Raw genomic sequence first — 24,225 nt, 5'->3', positions numbered from 1 at the left:
AGTCTAGGCTCTCTCTAACTCTTTCTTTCTCTCTCTCTATCTATCTATCTATCTGACGGCTTAGATGCTGAGAAGGTGAAAATTGTCGCAATCACCTCCCTATTTCTCTCTCTAAGAAGTGAGATGATCTGAGAGACTGAATCTCATCTCTCTCATTTATGCGTGTGTATGCACAGGCCTGAGGTAATAACAGTGAGCACCACCTCTGGCCTGGGTCAATAAAATGACTTAGTTCATTACTGCAAGTTTAATGCCACGTTCAGCCACAACTCAAAAGTTCTATCCCAAGTTTACAACTAATTTTCACAACTTATTCAAAGCTTTAATAAAAAAGAAATGGCTAAACTTGGGATTTAGAAATTCTAGACCTCAAATCCAAGATCTGGAAAGACCCTCTTGGACAAGAGTTCCCCAAAAAGCATCTGTATATTGTTCAAGCTTATAAATTATTAAACATAATTCATAATTAAATTAATTAATTACCAAATAAAGGGATACTATGGCAAGTTCTTGGGTTTTAATACTAAAAAATTGATCCAATGATTAAGACTTTTAGTAGTGATAAAACTGTAGAATATAGTTCTCTCATGATTTTGTGACAGTAAAGGGAATTATTCACACAACTTGAATGCGTGCTTGTGATATAAGTTCAATAATAGGGTTTCATGATGTGATGTTTTGATAACTTGTTTAGAAGAAAGCAAATATCAAGGGGTGTTTGCTCCAGATATTTTTTCCAAGAGTCCATCATGGGATGAAAAACATATATTTCAATTGTAAAGCATGTCGCTCAAACCAATTAAATATCACATGATGTAAGTTGCAAGTAGGAAAAGAGCAAGAAAGCAAAGAACATGCCTAGTAACTTCAGTACATCTAGCACTGTGTACTCTGAAGATCTAGAGCACCCTGATTTTCACAACATCTATTTGGGACTAGAAAGTGATTAAAGATAGTTTGTAAGCAGGAACACCTAGAGAGCAGCTTAAAACAATAACAGCTTCAAATGATTAAGGCCCCCTTTGGCAGAGCTTTTGGTGGGCCAGAAAGTGCGCCCCCTTTGGCAGAGCTTTTGGTGGGCCAGAAAGCACTTTCTGGCCCTTCAAAAGTATCTTTGGGTAGAATAGAAGTGTTTGGTAAAAAAACCGGAAAGCTGTTTTAGCTTTCTGGAAAAGAAAAAGCACTTTTAGCATGCGTCGGAAAGCTATTTTGATTTATAATTTTTTTCCTTTTTGGACCGCAATACCCATGATAAAATATTATAATTACAGAAAATGTTCTTTTATATTACAAAAATTTGCAGGAGTCCCAACAAAGAAACTAAGAAACCCAAAAATTACATCCTAAAAATACTATATTAATAAAGATATTAATATATAATGATAATAATTATAATATTTTATACCTTTATTATTGTATTATACTATAAATATAATATTATATTACATTATATCATAATACATTGATATGTTATATTATATAATATCAAATTATGTTATATTATTATGCTATAGTATACACTATTATATTACTATATTATAATAATATTATATTACATTACAATAATATTATACTATATGATATATTTATGTATTAATATATATTATATTTTATTATACTCTGTTATATAATACTATACAATGTCCTTTATGGTCATTTTGTCATACCAAAAGTACTTTCTCAGTTTGTTTACCAAACACGTATTAAAGTTCCGCAATATTTTAAAAATGTAGTTACCAAACAACCAATAGCTTTTTATAAAAGCTCTACTTTCGAAAGCTCTGCTACCAACAGCTCTACCAAACAGGGCCTAAGAAGCCACTCACCTGCTTCTAAATCTTAAGAAAGCAAGGTAAAGAAAGATAGATACTGGAGGTAATAGTAATCATGAATTGGATAATAGTGTGAAAGATAGATACTGGAGCAGGCCTGACACGTTAGATAGATGATTTCAAATACTTAAACAGTGACAGGTCAATTTGACATAACTTATCATGTTTTAGCAGACAAAAGACTAGATATAGTAGATGTATTTAATGATAGAAGGTAGAAAAACTGAAGACAGTGATAAACGTTACATCATCAAATGCCTGATTTTTCTGTTTGAGGTCTTCCGCCAATTCTTCCAAACTTTTCTCTGCCAAAGGGATGGTTTCCTTTCCAAGTTTAATATATTCCTCATAAATCATGCGGAGCTTGTCCAACTGCTGGAAATGTGTATCAGCATTTGAAGACTCAATGGCAAGTAATTTCATATGCTCTGCAGAACTTGCACTTTTCACTCTTTGCTGAGATGAAGAAGAGACAAATGCATGAACGAGATAATCTAAAAAACAAATGAGCACAGAAAAGAAAAAAGGGGCCACACACAAATTAACTTAAAGGTTTGCCAGATATATCCAGGAATGCGCTAACCTTCTTAACAAACTCATCCTCTTCTTCAGGGGAGAAAGGGCGCTCACAGCAAGGGCATATATGATGTGCACGTGCAACTCTTTCAAATGGATCAAACATCTGCCTCATTCCATCTGCAATGTTGTATTTGCTGCACCGGTTGTTAGAATGAAGTGTTCAGCACTTGCAAGATAAACTGAAGCAAAAAATTAGCTGCCTCGCATAATAGGTAAGATTTTTAGAAAAATGGATCAGAAACCTTTTCTGTACATCTCTTTTCTCCATAGCCTCTAAAAGAACTTTAGGAAATGATTCAATCTCAGAAGACATGAGTATCAAAGAATGAAATTTGGACTCAAGAAATCTTCTCTTTGCTGCACAAGAGAGAGAACAGTAACTCATGCATTGCTATACCAAATTGCCAGTTAAAACAAGCAAGTGCAGGAATTTTAAATGATAGCATAAAAAATATCGATGCATTACTAAGTATATACATACATGCAAAAAATATCAACAAATGATAAATAAAACAAGAAGCACAAAATATATTGTAAACCTGGGGCTTCAATCATACAATCTCAAATCCTGGTGGGCCGTCCCGCGGAACACTGGGACAGAGTACCATCTCAAGTGTTAGGACAAGACCATCCCACCATTGTCCCAGCATTTTGATTAGCACATCTTGGGACATCTCTTGTCCAAGTGTTGGGACAGGGTGGGACAGCAGCACATCTCGTTCCGTGGAAACACCGGGACATCACTATTCCATGGGATTTCAAACCTTGATACATATATACATACATTATACATACTAGGTCGGAGGAACCGGTACCGGGCACCGTACAAGTTCTCCGGGACGACTCGGTACAGGCCGTGTCGGGCCCGTACCGACAGAGGACATGTCGGAGCCGGAGAAGGAGAAGAGAAAGAGAGAGTGAGTGGGGGAGGGAGGGGAGAAGGAGAGGCGGAGGATGCCAAAGGGCCGCGGGCAGGCGGTAGAGGCCACGACAGCTGAGGCCGCGACCAGTTCTCCTATTTCAAACGAAACAGGGGTCCGGCTGCAGCTAAAAAATTTCGAAATTTTTAAGCAATTTGCTGACTTAACTTAAAAATTTGAAATTTTTTAGCCGCGGCCGGACCCTTGTTTCTTTCGAAATAGGGGAACAGGCTGCGGCCTAGGCTACCGCAGCCTCCGCCAGGCCCCTCGCGGCCCTCCGCCGGCATTTGCCGCCTCTCCTTCTCCCTCCCTCCCCCGCTCGCTCTCTCTTTCTCTTCTCCTTCTCCGGCTCCGGCAACGTGTTGTTTTTACAGCCCGAACCGTACCAGTGAACCACCAATATAGCTCAAAATGGGAGGAACCACCTGGTTCGGGATAGTTCTGCCGACCATGATACATATACATATCTTTAAGCCTCTCTAATTAGACATTAAACTTAAAGACTGCATTACTGACATGGGAACAACAATTTAAAATAGATAATACTGGCAAGTTACGAGGTACATAAGAAAACACTATAAGAAGACAACAGAGCAAGACAAGTAGAGTTAAATTCATTTTCTAAAAGGTTATCAAAGCAATAATTGCACTAGAATGCAATTAGAGACATGATCACATGCCTCATAGGAACAATGAAAAGTATTGCAAGCCAGCCTCCTTGTAAATTCTCTTGTTGCTTTGTACTTGTACCAATGACTCATAGCACCGCTCTTTCAGCAAGGTGGGGGGATTACGGTTTCTAAGAAATATAGCCCAAGTTACCTACAGATAAATAAATAAATAAATGGAAGTTGACTAAATCTTTCACTTTTTCAACCCTTCAACACATGTAAATACTTCTTGCTAGAGCCTCCTTCATGGTCTGCCGTACCGGTCTGTACGGATCGGTACCGGCCGGTACATACCAGTATCGGACCCTACCGGTATGGTACAGCTACATATTTCGGTACCGAACCGTACCGACGCGTACCGGCCCGTACCGATCGGGTCCGTACCGGCTCCAAATTTTTTTTTGCCTTTTAGCCCCATCGGTACCGTACTGGTTTGGCTCGGTTTGGTTCGGTACCGTACCGGTACCGATGCCCACCGGTACATCAGTACAGTCGGTACCGCGTACCTCTCCTTAGGTATCTGCTATAGAGAAGCCAAACAAATACTAATTGTTCTCACTTTGGTTAACTTGCTGCAACTTCTTTGTGTCGTCAAATGTACTCATATTCAACCTCATTTATTCCAATGATCTTCACATTTCCACCTTGACATTTCTTAGTTCGTGGTGCTCGCCAAATGTGCCTGGACCTTCTTTACTAGCCAATAATTGGATTCATATAAAACACTACTTATCTTGACCAAGGTCCGCAAAACTAATATCGGGAATTGTATTAGTACAGTATGGTTAGTATTGTATGATATACATCCATATCGAGACAGACTCTCAAAACTTTTTTCTCACACCTAAGTCCTCACCATGGTACCACCCGAAATCAGGTGGTTTAGGATGGTAATAGGCGGTACAAGGCAGCTCAACTCGGTTTCAAACAGAAAGGAACCTATTGAATCGAACCTTGGCACCTTACCATACTATACAATCAATACAGGGTGATACAGGTCGGTACAACAAAACTTGGTCTTAATATTTGCACTTCCACTCGACTTTTGAAGGAGTATTGTCATCACATAAACACAGAAGCACCTCTCCAGAACACCCCACTTTTGTTCTTTATGAAGATACATTGAACTAATCTAAATATTTCAATGACATCAACTTTGATCAAAGCCTTATTTTCAATTTTAAACTTTTTAAACGATGTTCCATATAAGATGTTTTGGTTCTACTAATATTTTTAAGTTTCTATCTCCTAAGGTTTTCCCACATAATTCTCCAATTTTCAACATTAGGAAGAGGATTAAGCTGGAAGAAAGAATTATTGGCGAGACCACGAAGTGTTGTGATCTTATCAATTGTCATTACATAAATCAAAAGTACAATATGGAATCTCGAGAATCGGTGGCAGATTCATGTTTAGCGTCTATCTAAAAAGTGCTATAGGTCAATCTTGTAAGTCCATCACAAATATAGACTTCAATTCCTGACCACAGATGTGAAATTGAGACAGTTTTCTTGATCTCCATAACAGCGAGTAAATATCACTTTATGACATTCACCAAACTAACCATTTTTCCCAACAAAGCAAAGTCCAAGTTTGATCTTGGTACTTGGTAGTATATAGCCAAATTATTGTCTACTGAGTATGGCCATTTTTCATAATCATTGTTCCATAAACTATTCCTGCAAGTTTGTAGCATGGCTAAAATGTTTAGCTTCGCTAAGGTTGGTTTGTATCTCACATTTCATATTGAAATTAGCATCAAAAATTTTCCAATCATTTAGTATCTTATTATCAACATCTCATGAAATCAATAGGCTTCCAAAACTAAACTTTGCAATGACCCAAATAACTCATCTAGTCCCTTAACCAACAAGCCTCACCCATTCATAATTTTTGGCTTTAAGAGTCAAGATATGATTGGTTAAAGTTTTGGAATATTATATTACTCGGTCTCGACTAATATATAACCCTTCATGAGTTGGTGTTAAATTCATAAATTTTAGAAAGTGAAGGGCTAGCAACGAAACATAAAGAAATTAATTGAATTGGAAGTGCACCACACTGGAAACATAGTTTAAGCTCATGTTACATTGAGATCCTTTAGACCTGGAAAGAGATTAGACCAAAAAGTGAAGAAGGCAAGGTTTCATATAGGAAACTTCTTTCACCTTACAGGAACAGTTTTACAAGATAAAGAGCCAAATCAAAAAATTATCCATGTCATCATGGATTCAAAAACTACCAAAACAGGATGGTACGACCAGCACTGTATCATTCCGGTATAAAACCGGCACCAATATAGCTATTGAGAAGCTGAAACAGCCATATTAGTATGGACTCAAGTCCTAACGGGATGTCCTGCAAGACACTGGGATGGGGTACCATCCCGAGTATCGAGACTGGACCATCCCGCCATTGTCCTAGCATCCCAATTAGCATATCTTGGGACACCTCCTATCCCAAATGTCGGGACAGAGTAGGACGGCAGCGCATCCCGTTCCATGAAAAAATCGAGATAGTTCTGTTCCACAAGATTTAAAACCTTGATACCAGTATATAATGGCTTTACCAGTCTGTACCAATCTATATCGGTGCATACTTGCAATGCTATACTATCCAAAATTCAGCATCTCGATATCGAACCCCGTACTGATACCATCCTATTACAATATCAGTATGCGGTTTATTATGGTATAGCTCGGCATACTGAGTGTCAGTACGGTATGGTACAACGTACTGATTCAGTACGATATGTCCGGTACAATACAGTGCCGACTGGGATGGCAAACCTTGGTACTAACCTTACCTGTCGGTGTGTCGATAGGTTTTCAAGTTTTTGGAAGCAGCCAACATCAATACAGACTGTCGATACCGATATTAGATCAATACTGTAACATTTCTATGAAAAAATAGTTCAGGGTTCAATACCAGTATTTACAACCCTGCTTGTCATTATTTGCACTCGATATACTGTTCAACACTAGCATCTCTAGCTTTGTGTTCTTTTTTAAAAAAAAAAAAATTATTTTTTAATTTACCATAGTCATAGGATTGAAAGATGTCATTGATGCATCTTCCCCAGGACTATCAATTCTGAACCCATCCCTCTACTGCGATACTAATTTAATAACGAATTTGACCTTTTTATTTTTCTTTGGTACTATCATCCACCCTTAAAACACCTCAAGGCATATATTTAGTGTTCTCCATCTCTGAGGTATAAATTATAAGTGGAGATAAATCAGAACAAAATTCCCACCAAAGTTCTTTTAAAAATTTTTATACTTACAATACAGAACTTGAACAATGAAAAATAAAGCTTCTCGCACAAAGAAAATTGTTTCACACCCATGTATTATTATTCATATCCAGGAACACCATTGAAATTTCCAATATGGAAGCAACAAGGTTGTTACCAAATAATAACCATGTAACTATTCTACTAAATGAAAGACTACAAACTACAAAGTATTTCAGGGTTAGGATAAAAATCTGAGAAGAAATGCTGGGAAGAAGAAAATTAGCATTTTTCACAAAATCATATAATAAACCCACCTAAACAAGAAGGATAACCTTATGCCAAAGCTTAAAATTAAAAAATATATATTGAGTTTACCATCCATATCTTTTTGAAGCTTGGACAGGTGGCTTTTAGCATCTTGTGTCTTCATCTGCACCAGTTTAACTTCTTTTTCTGCTTCAAGGGTTTTTGAGTTTAGGTCATCATACTCCTTCTTTAGAGACCTGAACTAGAAAGTATGAACACATCACATTTATAATGTGATGCAATAAACATATGTCAAAGAAATACTGGCAAAGCAATAGAAAGATATGTACAGATAAAATTACATTACACAAAACTGACTAAACGAAAAGGTAATACACATATAAATACATGAAAAACATACATAAAGGAATTGATGCAGCAAATTGATTTGGGTTCACATCTCAGTTCTGGCACAAGACCAGCATGCACTGAAGCTCTAATTTTTATCCAATCAATTATACTTTAACCAGTCTGAAGATCTAAAGAGTCCGTGCTTTCAGAAGAGTTTTAGTGATGTTCAAAATGTCTCTAACTCGCTATTACCAAGTAACTCCACTGTCAATGTAGTGAGCATTATGGGTTTCATTAGTGATAATGTCGAATTGTTCATCATCATCATCATACTGTAGTAACTTATTAAGGATATTGTGTTTTTTTAGGTTTCTCCTCCTATGTTTTAATTGATAACCAGGATTTGTTTTCAATTCAGGGTTCAAGGTTTAACATTGTTAGGACTTAGGGTTTTGACTTTTGAGACTGTATAAAGGTTGCAATAATTTTTTGTTAAGGGATAGTATTGAGATCAAGGTCCGCCGAACCGATTTCAAGACCCGTACTGGTCGGCGGGCGGTTCTGCATGGTACCGATACACGGTACGCTTGGGCGTACCGGTTCTGAAATAGCATGCCCACTTTTTTTAGTTTTTCTAATTTAATTAATTGGTAATCAATCTTTTCCAACTTTTTCAATGATTTTAAGTCTAATTTAATATATTTTTATTGTTTTTTGACATTTTTTGATGTTTCTATGATCCCAGTTTAGCCTAAATGATGCATTTTGCTATTTTAAAGTAATATAAAATATAAAATGATTAGTGAGATATTGCATGCTACAAGAAGCAACATGAAATATCCTAAAATCAACTAGTAAGTTGAAAAATATAAAACAATACAATCAATTATATAGATTTAATAAACAATATGCATACTGATATCTAAAATTTCGTCAAGTGACGATGCCTCTTGTAGATATTTAGATCATTAACATAGTCAGGAGGTACATCAATCTACCTCTTTAACCAAGTGGCGTAGTAGTCTTGTATGTTCATCCTAAAAAAACACACTCTAAGTTACAAACACTCTCGAATCTCTCGCTAAAGCTTTAGCTCTGAGAGATGTTCTCTGGCTAATAAAACGGCTGGAAAGGGACCCATCCGAATAAGCTAATAGCCAAGATCCGCCGTACCAACCGTACCGACGTACGGATGGGCACCGGTACCGATACAATTCGTACCGGCTTAAACCGATACCGAATCGGTACCTTTTCCGCTAAACGCACAGCGCACAGGGGGGCGTGCCATGTTAAATGTTACTGTGGCATTAAATATCTCATGCGGGCGCGGCTTCCAGCTCGTAGGCACCATTCCCTGTGTGGGGACCCGCGCGCGGTTCCCAGTGCGAGAAACCACGCGGTGCAGGCTGCCCCACGCGCAAAGAAGCTGCACTTGGGCCGGTGCGAACTGGCAGGCACGGTTCCCAGTGCGAGAAACCGCACGGGCCCGCCTCGCGCGCGAGGAAGCCGCACTTGGGCCGATGCCAACCGAGCCGGTTCGTACCAATATACAGCAAAAATTGGCCGATTCCGGCCTCTATAGGGCCGGAAGCCCGAAACCGTTTTCCACAGCCGAACCCGGAAGCCCGAAACCGTTTTCCACAGTCGAACCGTACCGGTATGATACGCGCTGAACCGGCCGATTCGGGCCAAAATCAGCCGGTTCAGCAGATAATGCCAATAGCAAAATCCAACCCATAGGGCTGCGTATAGTAGCCACCAAAAGATGATGCTCCAAACTGCCAGTGGCTGCAAGTAATAGGTTACCTGTGGCTGTAGGTAATAGGATCCAGTATACGACTTGAAATCTTATACGTATATGGATTCTACTCTACATGCGAGGTCATCTGTTGCTGCATTGTGTCCTCCTGAATGACCTCGAAGAGCCCGTCTTCTATATGCAATTGTATCATTGTGAGCTCTACTAGATCGTGTATTGTAGTCTCTATCCTGTGTAGCATGCGTAAACTGGAACTCACCAGTAAATCGAAGACCACTATGCATTTGCGTCTCATAAACGGTGGTCTCATGTCCTCCACTCCCTCTCTGGCTAGCAGATCCATGACAACCAAAACCACTGCTCCTGATTTCTGAATCTGAGTAAACTGGCTCCTCCACACTCTCTATAGGAGTTTTATGTGCCTTTTATTTTCTTTTTTCAATCTGTTGAGCATCCGCCTACTTACCCTTCGTGCCCCTCTCTACTTGCTTAGCCTTCGTGCCCCTCTCTACCTCGCTATGTTAGGAAGATGGACGTCACCTTCCTGACTGAGTCGACTGGGTAACATAGTAGCCTCGTCTAAGCATCTCTCAATCATATCTCTAAGAGAATGTCTCGGACAAAAAGTTATGTGATGATCAGCTCCCCAATGACCCATGTGGCTGTGGTTGATATACTGAAAGGATGCGTAGAATATTGCGATCTACCATTGCCCTATATCAACCCTAATCTCGTTGGCAACGAAAATGACTGGTCGTGAAGGCAATCCTCGCCCATCAAGATTCGACTCCAGCTGCTGGCCCATAAGGCATCCGATCATAAGATCATTCTCATCATCAACGAAAGCACTATGAATCAAATCTGTATACTTTAGCTCCATTTCCTCCTAAATGCACTTCAGCCTCAACCTCAGATTGTAGTGAACATATACAAGGTTGTTGAAGTGCATCTGTGCCAGACGGTTTCTCTGCATGCTGTGGATAAGGCTCCATCTTGTAAATCACATTATGCAGAGTAGCCAGAAATTCGTATTCATATCGATTCCAACTATGGCATATTGAAACCTCGAGTTCAGGTAGTATTCTGCAAATAGAGTTCGTTATTGTCTTAGTAAAATTGTACAAGTATAGAAGCAATCTAATTTTCAATGCTCTTGCTTACCTGCTAGATGCAAGTCCCTACACATCTGGTAATCCCACCACCGCTCAATGATGTCGATGTACTCTTGGGCATACGTCGGATCTGTCTTCTTGATCTGAATCTTTGCCCTCTCCATCATATGATACAAGAAGCCTATCTAAAGGTACCTCTCGTTATCCATGATCTGAAGCACTTCATACAATGATTTTATAGCCTTTACTATCTTCTCAGCCCGCTGCCAAAATGTCTGTCTCGTCACCAAGTCCTTGACAGTGCTCCCTTCAATGTCAGTCCTCACAAATCTATTTTTTTGCCGCTCAAGACTGACAGATATGATGTAGGACTACTTTTCTCTCATTAAGGCTATCAAGTGCAACGTAGTTGGTAGCAAACTGTATAACTCCTGATCTCAAAATTTTTCCTCCTACATACCTCCTCATCAGTGATAGGACCCATGTATGATTATAAATATATCTTGTGACGGTTTGGATTGTCTCTGTTGTTTGCTGCACCCTATGAATCTTCACAATGTCCATCAACATGAGGTCGATACAATGTGCAGCACATAACGTCCAAAAAATATATGGTTGCCGCTCTATCAAGATCTTTCTAATGACCTTATATTGGGGCCCATTAGTATTGATGACCTGCACGACATTCTCTTCTCCTGATCAATCACCTCCTTCATCAATCTGAGGATGTACATGACATCATGCACCTGATCAAAAACATCAACTGACTTATGGAAGAATCTTCGTATCACAATATGTCAAAACATTGATAATACTCCACCTGGTAGAACCGATCCAAATATCACACATCACCATCGGTCCATACATGGGTCACTTGCTCTTATATAAGTCAATCTACTTCTCTAGCTCCTCCTTATTATTAAGAAGCTCACCGTGGATGTCCCTCAGTCCTAAACAATCTACATTGAGATCGACAACATGCATGGAGAAAATAACAGACCTATAGTACGTATTGTCTGCCACATTCGCTAAGATGTGGTTGAAGTGAAATTAGGATCCAATAGCTCACCACATATCCTTCTTATCCTTCTTCAGCATTTTGTCAACCCTCTGCTAATGGTGTAATCTCTCTAGATGACTTTTTTTGCTACCAAAAGCCCCCAGCATAGATGTAATACAGCCATCGCCTCTGCTAACGGCCTCTCTGATTGAGAAGGTCCTCCTGAACTCTGGATCTACCCTGCTGCTCGCAGAACTAGAGTCTGACTCATAGTATGAGGGCCAAATCAAGCTCTATACCTGACCACCTTATCCTGCTGTCACTGATTTAGGCTCGCCTAAATGGCAGTTTGGATCTGTGCCTTCTCGTCATCAAGAGTGGATGGATGCCTTCTCTAACTCCTTGGAATGATAGGAAGGTGGCTCTGCCGTTCGGCAGTCCACCTCCGCCTTCTTGAAAAACTTCTTCTTTGCTGCTCTAAAATTAATGCTTCTTCATCAGTTGTCGAACCTCCTGTGGGCATTTCCGGCACATAGATACATCGAGATAACCACAAGCTAAGTGCTACTTCAATCTAGTTATTCGTTCTCTCTTGAACTCTATGTTACACTAGTTGTACCAGTTGCACTTCCAATAGTGCCGACCCGAGAGTATTTTTCCATGATTCAACCAATGTCATGCTCTGGCTTCTTTTTCTTTGATGGTTCCATTCCTGCAGGTTTACCAAGTACGTCAGTTTATTAATTATTTAAAAATAGCAAAATTTTGTTACAATGAAGATAATATTTTTTTCTCAAAAAATACACCTAATTTATCTAATACATAATACTAATTTTTTATATTTATTTATTTATATATTTTTAATAATTTTTTTAATTAAAAATATGTTTAAATACCATAAATTCATAAAAATATTTTTTACTTCAGAAAATACTTCTAAAATATGTATTACGTACTACTAATTTGTCATAATTTTTAGTATTAATGATATATTTTTAATTATTTTTAAGCTAAAAATAATTTTTAAATATAAATATTTTAAAAAATAATTTTAGCTTAGATTCATGCAGAACGCAATAACGGATGCCACATATATTTTTTTAGGCCTGTAGGCATGCATCAAAGGCTACTTATTGCTCAATTTTTTCTAAATTTAGGCTTAGACCGCGGTATGCATGTTCGCATCAAAACTTGAATAAATGGATACTAAATTTTGCTGAAGAATAGCTTGCATACCCCTAAATACGCTTCTAATTCCAAAAATATATTTTTAATTTTTAAAAATTATGTATAATCCGAAAATTAAAAATTTTTATGTCATTGTGTAGATCATCCATTAGTCTATAATATATCATAAAATCAAGACAAAATCAAAAATTTTGACATAATTTTTTTTATTTTGCAAATTTTGAGCTATTTTTGGAGACCCCAAAAAAAAAGAAAATAAGATAGGGAAGAGAAAGCATACCTTATTTAGGCTTGGATCTTCCTTCAATCGTACTAAATCGGTGTGATTTTTGTCGTGAGGAAGGGAGAAGGGAGAGAAGTTTAGAAGAAAATGAACGTTAGGAAGGTCTAAGAAACTTCTCAAGCCTTCCCAACACCTTATTATAACAAAAGGAAAGGGGGAGAGGGCCGATTCCGAACCAACCCGACTCGGTGCGAACCACCAATTTCAAACAGTTTTGGCTGGTTCGCACCGGTTTCGGTTGATTCGGGACCGATTCCGGATGCTTCGGGACCGGTTCCGGCCAGTTCACCGGCAAACTAACCTAGTTCCTTACCGAATTAGCTCGGTATGGGCCGAACTGGGCAGTTCGGTCCAGTTCAGCCGATCTTGATTGAGATGATTGAAAGTAAGAAGAAAGCATAGGTTGTGGATATTTTTCCCGCTTTACTTTTTCTTTCTCCTTAATTTCTTTGATCTAATTCTTCTATCTTCTTTGTTATATTCTTCGTCCCACTATTATGTATTTCCGCTATTTATTTTCTGCAGTTGTTAACTGGAATTTTTTTTTTTGGTACATTGTTAACTGGACTTTGATCTGATTATATTTGCATTTGTTTAATCACTTAAGATCACTAGAAGTCTTTCCGTCCACATTAACCCTGAAAAAAAACCTTCAAAAGATTCATGCCTATTCATAAAAACCTAAAGCTCTTTTTATCGAAAACCCTGACCCTTCAATTCAGGGTCCACCATCACACGTAAGCTGCTTTAACCCCAGGTGATCTGCAGCAAGCACAGGCACAAACTTGCCTACATAAACAAAAATACACATGTTCCCACACAATGTCCACTTGCAACATTTACTGCCTGTGAATGTAGAGGCCCCTTCCTTACTAGCCAAGGATAAGATAACCAAGTTAGGTGGTTTTGAAGTTTGAACCCAATTATAACTTTGCTTAACTTAATAATAAATTCATATTAAGATTACAAACTTAACATTTTCATTAATATCAAAATTTGAAGATACTTGAACCACATTAAGAGACAATTCTAGGACTCCGTAAATCTAACCTGATCAAAATTCTATCCCCAAAATATTGCCAAAACAATTATCAAAACTTCCTGGGGTTATTTCCCTGCAATCCTTTCTAACATATCCTAGTACCTGTTCAAATATGATAAGGATGAAGAATAAAAAGTCCTATTTGACTCGCACAAGCAGCAAAGACAATGCTTATCAACAAGACAAGAGTATAAGAATAAGATTTTAAATACTAGTACCAAACCTTATACCATTTTTCAATCAAAATGGTATAGTATTGGTATCCGATAATGCATATCGAAACTGAAAACATCAAAAACAATAAAAAGAATGTTGGTACCTATCTCTATGGCCCTTCGATATGCACCGATATGGCCAGTACATACCAGTACAAACTAGTTTATAAACCTGACACCTGTCTGGTGCTGGTTTCACATCAGAATAGTATGCTACGGGGATACCAATAGTACAGTCCATGGTACGCCGTACCAGCCTGAACCAGACAGTACGGGGCATACTGTACCGGTTCAGTATCAGTACCTAGTATGGGTGGCATACCGAGTGTCGGTACACCAAAAAAACTCCGTACCTTACTGCACCGATATTGTGCTAGTGTGGCACCGATACGGGGTTTGATATCAATACGACGAGCCTTGGTACAGTCCCATTTCAATGGTTTCTAAATTATAAGATGCTTAGACAGAAAATCGGACTTAAAGATTGAACTTTACTAAACAAGGAATAGTTTTTAGTACAAGGAAAGTTCGATTTATAGCAATAGTGCGAAATAGTAAGGTTGATGCAATGACATCAAGTAAACCTTTTTTCCCCGAACAAGGAAGCATAAACTAAATTTCTTCTAATTTTGGAACATAAACATTAAGGCGTTATCAATATCATCCAGCAAGCAGAGCAATATTATAAGTTAAAATACTTTCACATGCAACAACAATACAAAAAGGGGGGGAAACAGGATAAGGAACAACCCTGAGGCATGTGTGATCTCCTTCTTGAGATCCTTATTAGATGGAACCCTCCCTTTCAGCACAGTTCTAATTCTGTCCTTGTACTCATCCATTCTGAAAATAAAAACAAGCTTCACTTTCTAAAGAATTCTTAGGTGTGAAAACAGACAATAAAAGATTATATAAAATATGTAACTTTCAAAAATCGCCAAACTAAGTAAGAGAAGAAAAATTTACATTTTCTTCTCTTTCCTCTTGCAGCTTTCAATTTCTTCTTTTTTCATATCCAATTTGACTCTATCCTCAGAATCACTAGCCAGGACATCTTTCTCACGATAAAGAGCTTTAATCCTTTGCTCCAAGCTAAATATTTCAGTTCGTTTCTGGTTTATGGTTGACTCATAGTCCCTTTCTCCTAGTGCAAGTGTCTTCCTTTCAACCTCAATTTGCTATTGATGAATTAAATGCAATGGACATGTTAGTATAATCCACATTGCAAAGAAAAAGTAACTGTATGAAGTATGAACTATGTAAGAGTACAAGCACCAGGTTTTTCTCTCGCTCATCTATATGAGACAGATTAAGGCTTGACAGTTCATGTTCTGCAAGATCTCGCTCATTCTCTTTCTCTTTCATGCGTTTTAAAATCCCTGCCTGAAAAGCACTTACAGAACAGTCATATTTAACAATTGATAGAGGAATGTAATCAGAGAGGCAACTGTAATGTTAATACTTCATTACAGACCTTAGACTCAATCTTAGCCTGCTTCTGACCTTCAATTTCACTGCAACGAGCATTTAATGCAACATAATGCTCCCATAGAAGCTTGAGTTCCATATCATTTGATTTCTGTACAAGCGAAAAAAATGCTAGTTTTAGTTTACTGAGATTTACAAACATTATACTCGGTCAGCATTTTTTATACAAAAAAAATACTAATTTAAAGGTTAATATATTACGTGCACCATATTTCTTAGTAGCCTATTCTGTACTTTAGAAAGTCTAGATGAAAAAGTTTCAGGCCAACATGGAAGAACAAAACAGCCAGCTCCTACTTCCTAGTTCTTGAAAATTATCATGATTAAGGACTAGCTTATGAAACTATATTGCTGCCCCTATCGTGTGCCCACGAGATGAATTTTTGATACTATCATGTGTAGAGCACGTTGAGAGTTGGAGCAAGAAAATGTGAACTACCACTGTGAGCAAAAGACATACCCATGTGTGTAGATCATTGGATGCAACATCTTTACAGGAGGTGCTATATCAGTAACTTGTTAACCTACTTTTTTGTACTAACACATCATGTCCTGTCGACAAGATTTAATTGGAGTATTACAGATAACTATGAGACCTCAGGGACAATGACTTCTTTACTTGGGATCCACAGGGTTAGGTGTTAAAAGTCTAAATTTTAATTAGAGACTTTATCAGATGGCCAAGACCAGTGGCAAGACATAAATAATTTCAAAGAGTTTTTAATCATGTTATGTAATGTCCATAAATTTTGTTTCCAATTGATAGTTTGCATGGAAATATTCTGTCAACATATGACTCGAAAGAGTTCTAACAGTCTGATGACAATCTAAAACTCCAATAACAAGCATCAGCAACAGTTATGGGTTAGATGATGGATAGCAAGGAAATGATTATCACTGTTGTAACCATCAAGATTCAGGCCTCCTCCCAACTATTTCATTCAGCTCTTGGATCTTGCAAATCAATTAATTATGAGCACCATCTACTACAAACATTTACAAATGCTTTCTTTCAAGTTCTGTCCATGTTGGGTAACAAGGTCCGCCAAACCGGTACCGGGACCCACGCCGGTCGGCTACCGGTTTGGTACGGTATCAATTCGGTACGGGGTAAATGCAGTTCACTTTGGCTCACCGGTGCGAACAAGAGGTTCAGAGCAGTTTAGGGCAGTTCGCGCGGGGGGGGGGGGGGGGGGGGGGGGGGGGGGGAAGGGGGGCGAACCGACCCGACACCCCACCAGTTCAGTTCGGTATGGGGTGAACTGGGCAGTTCGGCCTGTTTTGGCATACCTTATTAGGTAAGGACTTCCCTCCTTTTTCTAGACTACTCAGTGCAAATTTGATCAGCTCACTTACCGTGGCCTCCTTATATCTACATTTTACATGCCCATATTCTCCCTAATCAATGCACCTCCTATGCCTTCTTACCTCAACCTATGCACACTAATTTTACCCAAAATTTCTTAAAACATTCTTATTCTCGCCATATTCATCTTGTTTGTTTGAACCTTTGTTGCTGACAAACATTTCGGACTATAAAGGATAACATGCCCTATCAACATATTACAATATTTCACACAAAATCACACCATAGAAGCACTATCAGATATCTCTATCCATATGTATGTATGTATGTACGTGTTGAACTTCTTGTCCATCTATTCAACTTCTACTTCCACTATATTTGCATTCCATGTATTTTATCATCGTTAAAATGGCTTTTAAGTTCCTAACCTTTAAAAGCTTTTCTTTCATAACTTTGTTCTCTTCTCATCAATCTACAGCATATCATTTGCTAATGACATGCACAACGACAAATCCTCCTATAAATCAGCAATAAGTTTTTAGGTGATTAGTGCAAGGATATTGACTTAGTAATGACCCCAATGCCTAAAAATTGAAAAGGCACAGGTCTTCAAACTAAGGATTAAAGGACCACATGTCATGCCCATGTTTTTAGGTACTAGCAATATCCTTCTAGCTAACCTATCATGCTGACACCCAGGACAAAGTTATAGAAAGATACAAAAGTCATACAAAGATTAGCAAATGGGATATCATAGTTTTATACTTCTATTCATTCTTTTAGATAAAGACAAACATTGGTTATGACATATTAGTGTATATATATTTTTAAAGTTTAAGCAATTAAGATGTATTCAACTAATTTATAAAAAGCTAGCATCATAAACCATGCTAAAAGTATATGTAGACCTTATTTTAACATCTGCTTGCACATCCACAATATTATGTCACATGCATTAACCATAGTATGCCATACCATACCAAACCGGATGGTACAAGATGTATCGTACTATACCATTTTGGTACTGGTACACAGTACAGGAAGTGTACCGAAACTCAGTATATTGTTTCGATACCGGGCCCAGGCACACCGACATAGTGACAAGGTGGCACCAGTACCGGGCCCGATACCGAGACGGCGTATCTTGAGTTTAACAATTGTACTTCTATTTTGCATATTAAGACCAATAAGCTCAAAATTCATAACATGGACGCATGTAATTATTTTTGCATGTGGACAACATATTTTAAATGTTCTAAAAATAATTTGACACTATAAAAAGCTCATATACTGTTTGTACCATGGAAAGCTCATATTATTATAGGATATATTATGTACTTTAATTTCTAATCTTTGTTCCCAGGTTCATATATTGTTTTTACCATGATCAATTTGCAGATCAGACTTCAAAGTTCAAATATTCTTAAAAAGAAGAAAAATGTATAGGAAAGGTTTGCAAACCATCAAGAATAGAAAAAAGAGAATGGTTATATCAGGTTTAAGTAACAAAGTAAATTAGCAGATCATGCCTCAACATATTGGCTTGTATTGCTGTGTAGTGTGTACCAGGTACCAAAGCAATGTGTTCATAAGAATCAATATGTATAGATATATGCCAATACATACATTACAGGAATGCACCCCTCTGCCATGCTGTTGACTTGCTGATGCAGCATATATCAAAAATACAGGACAGCAGAAATGGGAACTTTGAACCTCATATCAAAATATCAAGGAGATCCAGCATAAGCCTCAAAACCTAAATTGCTAGCCACATGTATTTTTCTGAAAATTAAAATCTAAGAAAAATGAGAAAATAAACAAAGGATGTGGTTTTATGTTTGACTTGATTGCAAGATTTTCTTAAAACTTGCACATTCCATACCTGAGTGTGAATAAAAATGTAGTAATTACAAAAACATCTCTCTCCATACTTAAATTTTGCCCATGTCTAACTTCACATCCTTCAATTTGTTGTGGAAATCATGAAAGCCTATAGACTATGCCTCCCATATAAATTTAGTATAAAGAGTATTCGCACCTCACAAGCCTCTTAATGTGCTGCACAACACATTATGAAGTTTCATCTTTCATGTATGAGCCTAAAGACCCTTTTTCTAGAGCCTTGCCTCAAATAAGCCTTTCTAAACGATAACCTAGAATTCGTGTTTGCACATTGTGATTGGCAATTCCTTGGTCTCACCATATTAACTCTTTACCAAATAGCCAAGAAGTCCTTCAAAAATTTCACTGTAACGGCTACGCACATGTTTCCCAATGCCAAGAAAAGATACCATGTTAAGCAATTGAACGAAAAGATTAAATTGCTAATTTAGGGGTCAACAATGTTCACCATGCCTTAACACTAAGTGCCTAGGTGGATCCTAAATGCAAGTTGGTTGAATTAAGCAGCATGCTTAGGCCTAGGAACCCCAAGCCAATTGATTTTGAACTTCAAACCATATCTTTGGGTGTCTAGTATTAGGTAAGGTGGTTCAGGCTATTCAGCATGTCAAGACATGGGATTGTCACCACTCCAATTGCTCAATGTTCCTCAAACACTTTAGTTATGATTTATAAGTTTCACTAGTTATTAATTAGTTTGTTTCCAACTGTACATAGCATTTAGCAACGGTATTTTACTTTTTTCTCCTTTAAATCTTCATAACTATTTCTAATTTTCTTAATTTATCTTTAAGAAAATCAATATATTCATTATGTTCTTTATTGCATTACTTTTGCCCAAACATCTACTATCTTCATTAAAAATGAGAGTATAGCCAATACACATAAGGAGAAAAGAGGCTCTTTTCTTTCCTTTTTTTAATTTTTGATAGATATACCCATAAATAAGCTGACATCGGTAGATGTAAAAGAAAAATCAAGCTAGTTAATAAAAGTCAAAAAATAACATCACAGGATTTTGGTCCTATTGTGTTGGCCTTTGGGATCGGAGTAATGATTAAAAGGGACAGCCGAGGGCATTCATGTTTCATAGTCAGGGGTGAAATTCTTGGATTTATGAAAAACGAACCACTGCGAAAGCATTTGCCAAGGATGTTTTTATTAATCAAGAACGAAAGTTGGAGGCTCAAAGACGATCAGATACCGTCCTAGTCTCAACCATAAACGATATTGCACTCTGCATCCAATAAGGCACCTACAGGTATTACAAGTTCCAAAATAAACTATTTTGACACGTACATCCCAAAAAGAACATTATATCAGTTTCACAGCCAGGCAAGGGTATAGCTTCTCATTGGAAATTCATTTGCTCGGATCATAACTTAATCAAGTTGAACATAAACATAGATAATGGCGAGAAAAGAAATGCACAACAAAAGTTTGCAAAATAGCACATTCAGTCTACACATTCTTACAAACAAAAACAGGTAAATCATAACAACACAGAGCTATTTTTGTAATGGATTTTCAAAGAGAGAAAATTTAATTGTCAACCTTCTAAAGTATCAATTACACTGAAATAAGAAACCTTTAGCAATATAAAGATAAAATAAAACAAAAATAAATTTCATAGCATAAGATTGCATGCACCTTCTTATCCTGTAAGTCCCTTTCAAGATCCAACAACCTCGTCTTTATTCTATTTGAGAGGTTGAAAGCCACCTCGTTGCTGAAAGGGGCATCAGGAACGGATCCAAGATTATGCTTTGTAAAAATACTTTGGATGGTTGAGTCACGCTCCTGCCTCACAGACATGTGAGCCTGAAACATAAATATTAATACTATAGTCCACCATACGAACTAGACATCAAATAGGAAAGGTCAAATATAATTCAGGCAACTTACATCAGCTTCAGCTTGAAGTTTCCCAATCTCACGTATAGAATCATTGATCGTCTGCAAGAGCAAGGAACTTTTGGTCTCTTCATCATTCATCTCTCGCTCCAATTTACTAATTTTAGTCTCTAATATTGTAATCCTTTCTTCAAATTTTGTTTGCCATTCTTTCAATTCCTCATCAGTATCTAAATCAGAAAACAACAAAAAAGAATGCTAACAATCAAGAAATTTTAAAAGATAACTGGGTTGCATTTGCATACAAGGTCCGTCGACCTGGGCTGTGGCAATTGCCACAGCCCCACAGCGGGGCCCTGGATCCGGTGCGAACTGACCGGTTTGCACCGAATCCGAGTCAAACCGAACAGAACTGTCCACATCCAATCAGGTTCCAGCCGGAACCATTTTCCATCGGAGAACCGACCCGGTTGGAGAGACCGGGTCGGCTTGGTTCGGGCTGAACCGGCCGGTACGGCTTGATTTAGCAATCCTTACTTGCACGGGCATCATGCACCAAGAGCTACACTTGAAAAAGATACCCACAGGCATATACTACTAAAATGTCAAATACACTTTAAAAAATGTAGAAACGACAACGTAGCAATGCCTAATAACAACCTTTAACCCGGGCATGCAATGCACATATCTGCATACAAAAGCATAACTTGCCTATATGTTCAATTTGTAAATCTTATCATTGTAAGTAGATCGACCTTCATTTTCCTCAGCAAGAGCAGCATATTGTGTCTGCTGAAGCTTAAATAAAGTTCTTCTTGCAGTAGTAGCAGTTGAAATCTGATCCTGAAGCTTCCGCAATTCCTTCAGAGTAGTTTCTGTGTGCAGAATCTTACCCTCCACACCTTGGATATCCCTCTCCAGCTCCTTTATTTGAGTTTTCAAGAACTCAGCTTTCTCTTGATCTTGAGCAATATTATCATGAAGCTATATCAAAAACAATTTCATGTTACTGGTATTCATAAATTAATCATCAAAGTTACCAGAGAAAAATATGTCAACATATTCAACTCTCATCGCCCCATCATACAATCCAGGTTCAACAAATAGCATGGATATCGCACAATTATAACAATATTACTGTCAAAATCTTTCATCAAGAATATATAAGAACACACAGCTTTACGGTGGCTTCTTAATGTTCTCCCCACAAAGTATGGTATTATGATTGAAACAAGACAGCAAGTCATCCCATTTCGCTGCCAGCATAAATTCAACATGTGGAATCAAAATCAGGCACAGAGGTTTTGCATATTATAGCATCATTACCCAGCTCATGACAGCTATTTTACTAACTCAATTTGCAGAGATCATCAAAATGAGAAATTTGGAATGCAAATGATCTCTAGAGACAAAAATTTGAATTTGCCAGTTTGCACCGAAAAGCTAGTGCCGGTTCTAGAACTAAGTTATGTACAGGTCTTGCAAAACCATACCTATTCTGGCCCAGCCACAGTTTGAAATACTAAGTATTGCTCAACAAACTCAAACTCAACCAAACCCAGCCAAGACCCATTGAGTAGTTGGGTTACATCCAGTCCAAAAATATGACCAAAAAACCATTATTAGGCTATATTCACATGATACTGCAGCTAGAACTAACCAGACCCACTACCTCTCAATTTGGACACCAAGTTAAAAATTGCTACAGGATTGGCAGAAAGTGATGTTCTCTCATTTTCTTTACACAAAGGAAACTAACCAGGACCAGCTCATAAAAACCAAACAAGGCATGAAAGCCAGCTAAAAAGGGGTGGCAATGCGTCCGGTGGGGTCGGGGTGGCAATGCATCCAGTGGGGTCGGGTTTCTGTCAAGCGAAAACACTGGTGGTTGGACAAAATCACTTTCTTTAAATACGAAATTCCCATATGCTCTAAATCATCTTTAACTTGAAACCTACAATGGAGGAATCAAATGCTGGTGCCATACTGGTCCATCCCTCCCACAATACATACCATGCAAGCTAGTCCTTGGCACGCTCAGCATGCACTAACGCTGCACAATGCCAAGCACTGGCACATGATGGATGCCATGCTAAGCATTGCCAGCTGGCATTTTAGTATAGAATCTTTTAACCAATAACGGCAACAAGCAACATAAACATAGACACTTACTCTCCTTGCAAAATGACCTGAAGAATTTCCCTTAAAAGGATATTGTAAATCTGTTCATTCAGATAAGACAAGCCAGATTGCTTTCCATTTTCCAGTAACACCACAAATGTTCAAGGATATCCAAATGATTCCCACAAGGATAATGGCCTAAAAGAATATAAGCTACCCTATGATCAATCAAACATGATTGTTCATCTCGAAACTACCATTACATATGACACAATTATTCCAGCAAAAGGAAACTTCCAGTCAGGGATTTGACAATAGCCACAAACTTACTTGCCATACTATTTAACAAAAGAATTATATCCTTGGTAAGAAGTGCAAATGGTAGAGATAAAATGCTTTGACCAATCCAATAACCAAAGGTAGATATCCCCACGGGATGATATGTTATGTCACATGCGGCAAACTGAGACTAGGCCTGCAAAATCCAAGCTGTTCATGAGCAGCTTCGCGCATGGTAAGGCTTGTTTGAGCTCGGCTCAGCTAGGAAACCAGCTGGAGTTCAAACACATTTTGGAGCTTGGCTCGTAAACAAGCAAGCCTGAAAGTGAAGGTTTGCGGGATTAACAGAAGATCACAGCTCGACTCAGAAAGAAACTCAATTCAGAGCTCATACTAGCCAAGCTTGAATAGCTTCTGTTTGGCTTGGTTCTCGCTCAAACTGAGCTTGATCAGACCTGTTACATGGTGAGTTGATCCTGAGCAGCTGACTTCTGAGCTCAGCTCGGCTTGTTTGCACCCCTACCGGTGACCAGAATAGGCATGATACATGGTCCTTTAATCCTTGCTTCATCTCATGATGGAACTTCAAGAATTGTTGCCAAAAGTTATCTCTCTGCAAGCCAGGTCATCGATAACTCTAAGCAAAAAGTCATATTTATTGCATAAAGACCTCCAATAACAAAGCCACATATGTCTTGTATATCTTTAAGCGAGCTCCACATTCAACAAAAGGACTAGATGGTAGCTCCCGCACCTTCATTAATAAGATACCTTTGCAAATTTTTTATGTGGGTAAATCTATTCTAAATATCTAAAAAAGTTATGAAATAGCA

General features: G+C 38.1%; 1 protein-coding gene across 3 annotated transcripts in view; it reads right to left on the bottom strand.

The window, feature by feature from the left end:
• RAD50 (DNA repair-recombination protein (RAD50)) overlaps positions 1-24,225 on the bottom strand; it is a 49,104-nt gene that overhangs the window by 19,721 nt on the left and 5,158 nt on the right. For all 3 annotated transcript variants that reach the window (XR_015971829.2, XM_039115875.3, XM_088708212.2), the window contains exons 6-16: positions 21,748-21,976; positions 21,044-21,222; positions 20,789-20,959; positions 15,914-16,018; positions 15,715-15,822; positions 15,406-15,617; positions 15,190-15,282; positions 7,619-7,746; positions 2,654-2,768; positions 2,416-2,545; positions 2,079-2,288 (exon numbers count right to left, since the gene is read on the bottom strand). Coding sequence is in view for 2 of the 3 variants with exons in the window: in XM_039115875.3 (XP_038971803.2) it covers positions 2,079-2,288; positions 2,416-2,545; positions 2,654-2,768; positions 7,619-7,746; positions 15,190-15,282; positions 15,406-15,617; positions 15,715-15,822; positions 15,914-16,018; positions 20,789-20,959; positions 21,044-21,222; positions 21,748-21,976 (1,680 nt within the window). In the remaining variant the exon portion in view is untranslated. The remainder of the gene's footprint in view (positions 1-2,078; positions 2,289-2,415; positions 2,546-2,653; positions 2,769-7,618; positions 7,747-15,189; positions 15,283-15,405; positions 15,618-15,714; positions 15,823-15,913; positions 16,019-20,788; positions 20,960-21,043; positions 21,223-21,747; positions 21,977-24,225) is intronic.

Source organism: Phoenix dactylifera, chromosome 12 (genome assembly GCF_051530095.1).
Source record: "Phoenix dactylifera cultivar Ajwa chromosome 12, Ajwa_hap1_PhDact_Kaust_v1.1, whole genome shotgun sequence".
In the NCBI taxonomy this organism is placed as follows: Eukaryota; Viridiplantae; Streptophyta; class Magnoliopsida; order Arecales; family Arecaceae; genus Phoenix; species Phoenix dactylifera.
Note: the sequence above shows the minus strand (reverse complement) of the source record. Positions and strands in the feature narration are given on the sequence as shown.